The sequence below is a fragment of the Gekko japonicus genome, unplaced genomic scaffold (genome assembly GCF_001447785.1).
Source record: "Gekko japonicus isolate JY-2015 unplaced genomic scaffold, Gekko_japonicus_V1.1 scaffold417, whole genome shotgun sequence".
Classification (NCBI taxonomy): domain Eukaryota; kingdom Metazoa; phylum Chordata; class Lepidosauria; order Squamata; family Gekkonidae; genus Gekko; species Gekko japonicus.
This window is the reverse complement of record NW_015164194.1, coordinates 80943-92478: the sequence shown is the minus strand read 5'-3', so window position 1 is coordinate 92478 and position 11536 is coordinate 80943. Positions and strand designations below refer to the sequence as shown.

Genomic DNA, 11536 nt, shown 5'->3' with positions numbered 1-11536 from the left:
CTCAAGCAGAATATTGGAGAGGCTGGCGAAGGAAAGAGCTGTGATGCCAGAGACGAGGAGGGAAATATCACTGCACCTGAGCAGAGCAGGGCTTCTGAGAAGGGAGGGGCAGCTCGGAAGCCAGCCAGAACTGTGCTCCAGGCGGAGCACACTAGAAGGAACACGCTCTAGCCCTTGTCTCTATGGTTTTTAAGTACTAGAGTGGCAATTTCCGGTCGCCATTTTTTTCCCGGGCCCAAATTTTTAAAAAGCAGGTAAGGGGCTTGTAAATTGGGGGTTCCCCCTCCCCCAGCGGGGGCTTGGCAAGCCTAGTTCACAAGTATCCCATGACCAATGTTATACACACAAACACAAAAATTATTATTTGATATAGCTGTAAGTTGTATGCAAATGTAAGATGACCGCTGCTTTTTTAATTGCATACCTGTGAAAAAACCTAGCCTTGCATTTAAGTAAGTACTGTATCATTCTTGAAAGCTGTCGCTTCTCTTACATAAAAATCTTCACACTACGTATGTTGAGTGAGTAAAACTTCTATTTAGAAGAACATAATCTTTAAAAGAACATTATCTTTTAAAGAACATATGTCATTGGAGGCTTTTTTCCCTGAAATGCTTTGCCCAAGAAACAGATTTCCCCCCAGAATGTTTCTGGGGTTTTTTGCCAGTTCATCACATCTTTCTTTGTAAATCCCTTTTTGATTGATAGAATTTTTTTCTCTTTCTTCAAGAGACCCTAATATAATCTCACGAGTACCTTTCATAGCACTTAATTTATTCTTGAAACATACTGTTCAAGCATTCTTAAACTGTTCCATGTGAAATCATGTGCCTTCTACTGTACTCTAATCATATTTATTCTAAATACTTCATCTCAAGTGGTTCATGTGATTTTCTTGACTTTGTTTCTGTTTTTGTTTCTTTTCTGATGGGACATGATGCCCCAGAAAGAAAGGTCATTTCTGTGCAACATTATGAAACACACCTTTAAGGAAGGGGAGAGGGACTTAAGGTTAAGATTAGCAAGGAGTTTTATTTTTATAAAACAAACTCATCTCCTGTACTTCTGGAAACAATATGTTAACAATGTGACTTAACTTTCCCAAAATGGAGGGTGGCACCTAGACGTTTTGCAGATACTGTGGACCACCAAAAAGACAAAAAAGTTGGCTCTAGATCAAATCAAGCCTGAACTCTTCTTAGGAGCTAAAATAACTAAACTGAGGGTATTGTATGTTTAGTACATTATGAGAAGATAGGAGTAATTAGAAAAGGCAATAATGCTAGGATAAGGTGAAAGTAGCAGGAAAAGAGGAAGACCCAACATGAGATGGATTGATTCGATCAAGTAAGTCATATAGCCCTCTGTTTGTAAGACCTGAGCAAGGCCGTTAAAGACAGGACATTTTGGAGGTCATTAATTCGTAGGGCTGCCGTAAGTTGGAAGGAACCTGACAGTACCTAACACGCACACACATAATGCTTCGCTGTCTCCTGCTTTTCCACAAGTGCCGCATTCATGCTGCTTCCTGCTATCCATTTCATTCTTGCCCAAGTGTTGTGCATTAAGTTAAATGGAAGGAGAGCAACTTGACCACTAAGCTTCATGGCCAATAAAGGAGTTTAAGTGAAATCTCCCAGGTGCATATACAATACAGTGTCAACCACATCAGGGGTCGCCAGCCCTCAGGAGAGGCAGTGTACACACAGGCATTCCCCCCCCCCCACTTTGTTCGTACGTTGATCTTTCCCCTCTGGTCTGCTGAGTGTGGGAAGAGACAGCTGCACAGCACAGGAGAGGCAGACGAAGGCTTTGTGCCACTGCCAGGCCTGCAGGGTTCCTGCTCGCATCCATTAACTTCTGCTGTCTGTTCCGCATCTGGCACTCAAGCCACAACTCCTGAAAGTACATCCATTTTAATTTGTCTTCTAACTCAGGTTTCCAATATGGTCTGTTTAGGAAGGCAGTTTATATTAGAGTTGACCAACCAATTCTGTTCTGGTGGCCTGCTCATCCTATCAGTACCAGTTGTGGATATTTCAGCGTCCCCATGCAATTCCTGACAACTGTTATGAGAATAAAGCAAGCCAAGTTTTTTGTGTGTGCCTCATTTAGCCCCAGAGCCCTTCTCCCAAGCACATGTCAGTGTTGGAGGTATGGGGCTCTGTGGATGCCACCCACCGAGCTCCAAGTGACTCTAGCAGAGCTGACTCCTTCCTTCCGCCACCCAGCACTCCAGAGCTGCTTGAGAACCCTGTTGTCCTGAGGGTAGGCAAGCCAGGCATCTGCCCACCACCCAGGTCCTGGTGATTCTCTCCAACATGGCCCCTCCTACTAGCGACCACTACCACAGGAGAGCAATTTTCAGTGATGTTGTCCTTTTATTTAATGGTCATAAGCCATTTTGTGTGCTTTTTAAAAGCAGAAAGGCAGGATATCCATGTTCTAAATGCATAAAATAAATAAACTGTTTTATGGGCTGCATACCAGCCAACGGACAGCTCAGAGGCTGTGTTGGTGTGTTCTGAAGATTTAATATTTCACTACAGCTGACACCAAACAGAAATAGGCTCAAAAGTATTACAACCATCACTTTAACCGACTGTAAAAGTAAAGCAATTCCTCCCTTGCCCATTACTGCACAAATTTAGGCTGAAATTTTACTCAATGAAAGAGTTTTTTCAAAGAACCACCAAGGTTTCCCCTATTTTGGATGTTGCTGTTATAGTTTTTAATAATTCAGTTTTCAACCAGCTGTCTGGGACTTCAGGGGTAATGAGAAGAATGTAAAAGAATCTCTTCTGGCAGGTACTTCATATATTCCAGGACATCTGGAAAATGAGAAATGTGAGGCAACTGTGGAGAAAACTTCCCATGCGGTTTTGAGAGGAGCTAAGCAGGAATATGATGGAGTCACATATATTTGAGTGACAATTGAAACACTTAGAATTCAGTATGCATAATCATAACAGCATAAGATTTTTTTTAAAAAAAAAACATTCCTTTTGTAGTCTATAAATTCATTCTTCTTCTGATCAGCTTCTGGGGTTCCCTCTTAAGTCTGTCTGTTAACGTTTTCTTTTTGTTGGCAAGCATCAAGTCAAAAATAGCCTTCTTTCTTGTTGCCTAGGAAGTTTTCGCCCACTAAAGAGCTAAAAATGACTTCTGACTTTAAAAAAAAGGCAGAACTGTCCTCTTAATAATTCCTCCTCTATTTAGCTGTGAATTTTCCAACCCAGCAGACATTATGGTAACCTTTCACCTGCCATACATACTCTGGATTCCCCACATGCATTGCAACTATTAAAAAGAAACCGTATTCAAAGAAAAGGACATTAAACAGGTGGCATCTTAAAAGTATAATTATACAACGGTGGTGATCAGTGTTCCCTCTAAGCTGAGTTAGGGTGAGCTAGCTCTTCCTTTTATCCGTTCTAACCCGACCACTTTGCAATTTCATGGCGTGCCCACGAGTTCTTGTATTGTGAGAAAGGGAGAAAAGTACTTCTTTCTCTACCTGCTCTATCCCATGCACAATCTTATAAACGTCAATCATGTCACCCCTCAGTCGTCGTTTCTCCAAGCTAAAGAGCCCTAAGCGCCTTAACCTTTCCTCATAGGGAAAGTGTTCCAACCCTTTTATCATTTGAGTTGCCCTTTTCTGCACTTTTCCCAATACTATAATATCCTTTTTAAGGTGTGGTGACCAGAACTGCACACAGTATTCCAAATGAGGTCGCACCATTGATTTATATAGGGGCATTATGATATTGGCTGATCTGTTTTCAATACCCTTCCTAATAATCCCCAGCATAGCATTGGCCTTTTTTATTGCAGTCACACACTGTCTCGACATTTTCAGTGAGTTTGGGAGCCTGCATTCGGTGCTGATAGAATTCCAAAGGGAGGGACGGGGGGGGGGGGGACAGGGAAAGGAGGAGGGTGTGTGCGCCTCTCTGCTGCTGCCATGCAAGCTGTTGCGCAGAGCAGTGGCCACACACCCCCTGCTGTCCCCCTCCTCCTCCTCCTCCTCCCTTTCAACACCATCCGGCTACCTTCTCCTCCTTTCTGCCCCCTTCCATCCCAGGGACATTTCCAGAGTGCACCTAGAAGTGAGAAGGAAAACCCAGTGAGGTGACCAGGAGGCTGGAGGAAGGGGGGGAGGTGTAAGAATGAAAGTCCAGGTGGCGGGGATAGGATGGGATGGGGCAGGAGAGGGGTTAGGAGGGGAAGGGGAAGGAAAACCTGTCTTGGATTTGGGATGGGGGGGGGACACAGTGAAGCGGACAGACACCTCAGGGAAATGGGGTCCACAAGCCTATTCCCGGATTGAAGACCCTTTGTTTTCATGGATACAATGTGTTACTTCAGCATTTGCAATCCCTACAGTTCACATGTGTACTGGAAGATATTTGCCACTAGCTCCTGCTCGACAACATGTTTAACAGGTACAGAGACTAGAAACAGCTGTGTATTGTTATTGTTATCTTGTTATAGAAAGCAGACAGATGTCTCAGGATGCTCCATATCCCTGATTTTCCTCAGGATACTCCCATATACCTAATTGAACAACTGGAAAAATGGCACAGTGCTAGTAGCATTATTTTCTTTACTTATTTAATTCAGCATCTCTTGCTTTGCTTAAATTCCAAGGAGATTATGACAGCAGAATTATTCTCTTCTCCTCCATTTTATTCTCACAAACACCCTGCAAGGTGTGCCAGGCTGACATAGAATGACTGTCTCAAGGTTACCCAATGAGGTTTATGGCTGTTTGGGGACTGGAACCCAGACCTCCATAGCCGCTATACTACACTGGCTTCTCTAGTATCATCATTACATGGGTCACACAATCTCTTCTGTAGAAGCGCCATACATGGATCATAGGTCCAATTCAGAGGCATACTTATCCAGATACGAGTAGCAAAATAGTGATTGCATAGTGACCAAAATTAATAAACCCAACAGCCTCTCTGTTACTCCGTTGCCACAGTCAGCCTTGCTTATTGGTATGCAGAGATGACTGTAGCATCATGATTTGTACAGCAAAGGCACTAGGTTTCCCCCCTGTATATCTTTCAGGTAACTGAGGAAGCAGCTTTACAGAGATGGTTTTGAAACTGTTGCTCATTATTATGGAATTCACTTAACCTCCTAAACTAAATGTCTGGACAATGATACTTCAGGTTCTTCATTTATTTCTCACTGAAACAAATAGATATGAGATTCTTTTTATTGACTACTCCACTATGTATGGTTAGTTAGGATCCATCAAACGAAGATCTGAACCTGTGGTTACAGATTGGCTTATTAACAGCCATTAGTCTTAACTATTTTTGTGTGGCATACAACTGTGAACATCCTGGCTTGGCTTAATCCTGGTCTCAGTGCTGCCCTCACTAGAATACAGTCCTGTGGCACCTTTAAGACCAAGTTTTATGCAGGTACAAGTTCTCCCTCTTCTGTGAGGGCAGATCTGTGTGGCCCCCCCCCCAGTAGCTAGCAATCCAAAACAGTCCAAATCTGGATATTAGTATTTAGGGGAATTGTCCAGTCCTTTGACATAACCGTTGTATGTATCAACTTGGCTATGTATTTAATATTATTATATGTGTCATGTGTGTAACTCTGTTTTAGGCACACCTCTCTCTCAAGGGGTCAGGTTATTCATAATTTACTAGAGAAGGAAGGATGTCTTTTCCAGATAGTGAAACATGGAGCATGCAGAATGTGTACCAGTTGCTGGAGTGTTTGCAAGTGACTGAAAGAGAAACTTGCATGAGATTGTGGCTTTGCTTCCATTATTAAAAGTTTTTGCTGAGCATATAAAAAAGCTGCGATCTTGCACAAGTCCCATTCTCTAATGATACGCTGTTCACACAAGTAGACCATTTATTTGAACAGGTTTTTTGCAATAATTTATTTTTCATGTAACTATACAGGTACACTGGTGTGATAAGCAGTTTTTCTCCAGGTAGGCTCGCCAGCTCTGAGTTGGGAAATACCTGGAGATTTTTGGGGTGGAGCCTGAGCGGTGGGTGTTGCTTTCTGACACACTTCCAGTGATGGTAGGGGGTGTGGCATATGCAAATAAGTTATGCTAATGAGCTCCTGCACCTCTTGTTCTACGAAATGACCCCTGAGTGCAGTACATCTGGTTCTCTTCTATTCCATTCTATCTTCACAACAAGATTGTGAAATCAACTGGATAGAGAGAAAACAGTAGAAAGGAAAGCTATCCAGTATTCTTCATAGATTGAATTTGGGTCTTCCGGGTTAAGTTCTTATGATGTAACCACTTGATTATGCTGATGAGTCTCTTGCTTTGTGTTTCTGGTAAGGAAAAAATAGTTATAATTACCTCTGTCATGGGTAGTTTCAGATGTGCACTTAACATGCTGCAATCCACATGTCTTTTTTGTACATACAGTCTTTTTTCTGAAATATTCACAGGGGCCAAGTCGGGTGGGTAGAGTTGGGCACATTTTACCCATGGGCCTGTGTATTCATGAGGGGACAGAAATGGTTATCCGCCCTTTACTGAGCACATAAAATTGCCTTATACTGTTCCAAGTAATTGGTCTATTAAGGTCAATGTCATCTACTCTGACAATAGCTACAACCTACCACCTTTTAACTGGAGATGCAAAGGATTGAACCTGGGACCTTCTGCACAAAAAGCAGGTCCTCTGCCACAGAGCCACAGCTTCTACCCACAGCCTCCTACTGTGTTAATCTATTTATGCAATTTCAGAAATAAAGCAGAAACGTTTCTTTCATGACTCGTAAGGTTTTGTGAATAGAGTAGGATGGCATGGGGGGGGGAGGGGGGAGTATGTTACCAGTTTGTTCCAGGCCCAGAGAAATGATGCTGGGGCCCTGCATATTCAGTTATGCCAAAAACACCATTTCTGGGTTGTTTTCAGTATGATGCGTTATGTAACAGCCCTGAAAAGCAGGCATGTGGCTGCTCTTCTTTGCCCTTGTTTCCAGAAATAAGTGAAAGTATCTGGGATCACCATGCATGCAAAAAAAAAGGGGGGTATCTATAAGTCTTTTAAAGTCAAATTACAGCTGCACAGGGACGTTCAAGAGAGTTTAACCCTTTCATCCAAGCAGTTTACTAATCGATATCAGGATTCCCTATACTATTGTTAGTCTTTTAAAGGGAGAAGGAGAGCTATCCATCTTTTTGCTTGTCTTTTTTTCTTTAAAGAGCTTTAACGAGGTTTCAATTAAGAAAAGTCTGCAGGGGTATAAAGGATATCCTTCCCCAGTCTTGTGTGTAAAGTGCCATCAAGTCAAAGCCAGCAAGGGGTTTTCAAGGCAAGTGAGAAGCATTGCCTTCTGCTGCAGAGCCTTCCTTGGGGGCCTCCCTTCCAAGTACTGATCCTGCTTAATTTTTGAGATCTGATGAAATCAAGCTGTACCATGCCACCTTCCCTTCTCCACCCCCAGTCTTAGTGCATACTTAACATATGTCGTTACATTGTCTCAGTGTAATTAGGGTCACAGCATGCCTGTTAATTAATTATAGTATGGCATTGTGTGTAGAATACCCAGGAGAGCCGAAGATTGTCTGGCAGGTACAAGTTCTAGCTCTTAGTATTATGCACCACTAGGTGGTGAGCTAGACTTGTTTTTAGGGGCTGAGAGCTCTCTGAGACAGCTGTGACTAGCCCAAGGTCACCCACCTGGCTTCACGTGGAAGAGTGGGGAATTGAACCTGGTTCTCCAGATTAGAGTCTGCCGCTCTTAACCACTACACCACACTGGCTGTCATACAGCATGCCTGTACTCATCCATTGTACAATGCTGGGAAGATCTTTTCTGTTTTACAACCTGTTTTACAACTTCGTCTGTTTTAAACCTAAGGAGGCAGAGAATTCAAAACACAGAAGTTGGAATATATGACCAAAGAAAATATGGTGCCAGACAGAGAGTAAAGAATGAGTGGGTTTGTGAAGGAAAAATAAGAAAGAGATATGAAGGAGCTTGATCCTAAAGAGCCTTAGAAGATGACATTTGTAATGAATCCAGGCAAGAAAAGATAGTCAATAAAGGTCAGGTGGTTCATTATAAGAATGACTGTGACAAACAGTGGAATTGTGCATTGAAACAAAGATGAAAAGCTGGGAAGACCAGTGTCCCAATAAGAAGAGGAGATTGGATTTATACCCCGCCCTTCACTACCCAAAGGAGTATCAGAGCAGTTTACAAACTCCTTTCCCTCCCCCTCCCCCTCTCCTTCCCCACAACAGACACCCTGTGAGGTAGGCGGGGCTGAGAGAGCTCTTGACAGAAACTGCTCTTTTTCAAGAACAGCTATGCCAGAACTATGGCTTGCCCAAGGTCATCCAGCAGCTGCAAGTGGAGGAGTGGGGAATCAAACCTGGTTCTCCCAGATTAGAGTCCATGCACTTAACCACTACACCAAACTGGCTCTGCATGGATTGCAATCCTCCTAAGAACATTTTCCTGGAAGTAAGCCCCATTGATTGTTCCCTCAAGAGCACTACGGTTGGGGGCACAGCACCTATTGGTGGTTCCAGACCCCAAGGACATCAAGTTGGCTGCAACCAGGGCCAGGGTTTTCTGAAGAGGAGATTGGATTTATACCCCGCCCTTCACTACCCAAAGGAGTATCAGAGCAGACCCGGCACAGTTCCACAGGGCCTGTAAGATGGAGCTCTTCCGCCAGGCCTTTGCATAGGAGCCGCCGCCGTCATTGTGCCAACACCGAGCTGCCTTCTTTGATGGTGGATTAGACCTAGAGGTGAGCCGGCCCTGGGAAGACGCCTAGATGACTGGAAGAACGTATGCTGTCAGGTTAGGTTGACAAATGGAACCCATCTTGGACTAATAAGACTTAACATCAAGAGCACCACACTTTATTTAATGATTGATTTATGCTGTTTTAATTGTTTGTTATGGCATTTGCCTCTGTTGTTAGCCGCCCTGAGCCCATTTGGGGAGGGCGGGATATAAATCCAATAAATAAATAAATATTGAATAAAATGGAACTTACTTCTGAAGGGACCTGCTTAGGATTGCACCCATAATCAAGATGACATTTAAAAGCTGTTTTTATTATCTGCTTCCACCTTGAAGTCATTTTGATTACTAACATTTTAAGCTGCTGAAGAATGTTTTGTGTTGTTTTTGTGCCCTGGCTTGTTTTTATGCTGTCATTTTATTATTTTATGGTACTGTTTTACTTGTGAATGGTCTGCAGCAAGTCTTTGGAGAGGTGCCATAAGCATTTTTTAAAGAAATAAAATACTTGGAATTAAAGTCCCACCACCTTTATGTATAGTGACTCATACTTCTCAATAGTCATCTTTTATAGAAACCATTTATTTCATAGTTTTAATTTTTTAGGAGCTTGAAGGGTTTTGTTTTATTTTCTGTAGCTCTAGGGTATAGGTGCTTCTCCTCCCTCCCCCATCATAAAAGTAAAAGGTTTCCCTTGCTCGAAAGCCAGTCGAATCTGACTTTAGGGGGCGGTGCTCATCTCTGTTTCCAAGCAAAGATGTTTCTGTGGCCATGTGGCCGGCATGACTAAACGCTGAGGTGCATACCAATGTTCCCTATAAGATGTGGAGTCTTGTGAGCAAAAATTCTAAATCGTGAGCTACTGGCATTAAAGTTGTGAGCGAACAATTTGGCTACGGCATAAATTAGATTGCTCTGGAGCCATCCTTCCTGAGCTAAGACAAAAATATGTGAGCTGGAGGCTAGCTCACACTAACTCAGCTTAGAGGGAATGCTGCTTCCCACAGAAGTGGTACCTATTTGTCTACTTGCAGTTTCTTGCTTTCGGATTGCTAAGTTGGCAGGAGCTGGGGCCAGAGACAGGAACTTACTCCGTCACGTGGCACTAAGGTCTCAAACTGCCGAGCTACAGACTCCCATCATATTCAATAGCAAAATGGAAGCAGATGTTTATTTTGCTTTTTCATTTGATCTTAACATGTTGACTGAAAACAATCATATTGACATTTCATGCAGAATTTGTTTTTTCCTTTGCAGATGATGCCAAGGCAATCTCTTTGCTGTTTCTCTACTGGATTACAGATATCCTTCCTGGGAAGAACAGGAAATAAAGTTCATGTGCACCTCCATCTGTGGAGAGTTTAAATTTAATACACAGACTCTGAATTGAATTTTGGGAAGATGCAGTGTCACTCAAGTGGGTTGCAAGTTCACTAAGACACTCATCAGCTTAAGAAAAAATGACTGCTTCCTCAAGTTAATGGTCAATTTAGAAAGACTTTTAATATTAGCATATGGGGTGAGAGAAACACAGAACCAAGTTTACGCTTTAAATAGGGCTCCAGTTTATTATTGCAGTTGAATTTGTCCAAGGGAGAACCACGTACATAAGAGCCTTCATAGCTACAAAAAAATGAGAGACGCATGTCCCCAGGGCTGGAAGCAACGGCGTGATCTCCCGGCTGCCCATCAGGCCTTACAACATCCCCAGTCACTGCATCGCCCATTTTGGAGCAACAGCATGATCTCCCACACAGGAGAAAAGGGTGGTGGTGGCTGGGCTCCCGGCTGCCATGTGTGCAAGAGATATGGGGACGAGAGGCAGAAATCCCCTCCCAGGACAGCATGCACAGCTCCCTCGGGCCGATATACTGCCCCCCCCCACAGAGTGGTTGCTGTGGGGGAAGGGAGAGAAAGGAGATGTGCAGTCCCTGGTCCTTGAATAAAGAAAGAACGGCAGCGCCTCTTCCCCATGTTGAGCGAAAAGCACCAAGTGGACATGCCAACCTCCAAATGACGCTGTTATTTGTTTATACAATGTCAAAATGCATATTTTTCTATATAAAACAACGAGGGAAAACTTATTTTTATATCCTTGCATATAATTGTTTATACAAATCTGTCCCCTTTAATATATTAGAATAAAACAGTATAGAAGTTTTGGTGTGATTCACCATTGTGGACTTGTTCCTATATCCGTACAGATAGAATTGCCTTGCAAGCCTTTGAAGTTTGAATAGAAAAAATAGCATTTTATCCGCAATTCTGATTTACTTTGCAATGATGAACAAGTCTTTCAAGTGCCCTGTGGGATCAATTCTACTTTCTACAGGCTGAGATACTGTAATAACAACCCCGTTGTTGGCAAGCATTTTTAAGCAATTAATACAAAGCATCCTGGTTACTTGATAATGGTACTCTTCATAACAAGCCCACCTGTGAATGCTATAGATTGCATGATATATGCAGTGAAGGTGAGGAGGAGTTTGGGAAGTCATTTGTCTAGAATTGCCCACTGCAACCACATTTGAGGAACAATTCTAAACAGGTTTACTTCAAGGTAAGTCCCACATTATTCAATAGGGCTTACTCTCAGGAAAGTGGCCTTAGGGATGAAGCATCAGTGTGTGAAGAATTCTTTGACTGTGCCATTCAAGCAGATTTTGTAAACAAAATAAGTGGTCTCCATAGCCCTTGATGTCTGCCCTCTTTCAGCTTGAATTACATTGCAGTACTTTGCTACCAAGGAGCTGCGGTGGCT

At 42.9% G+C, this 11536-nt stretch overlaps 1 protein-coding gene across 1 annotated transcript in view; it reads left to right on the top strand.

Moving 5' to 3' along the window:
• Positions 1-10895, top strand: part of ERICH1 (glutamate rich 1) — a 126800-nt gene extending 115905 nt beyond the window's left edge. The window contains exon 5 of the mRNA XM_015408304.1: positions 10033-10895. Coding sequence (XP_015263790.1) covers positions 10033-10106 — 74 coding nt within the window. The 3' untranslated portion in view covers positions 10107-10895. The remainder of the gene's footprint in view (positions 1-10032) is intronic.
• The last annotated feature ends 641 nt before the right edge of the window (positions 10896-11536 follow it).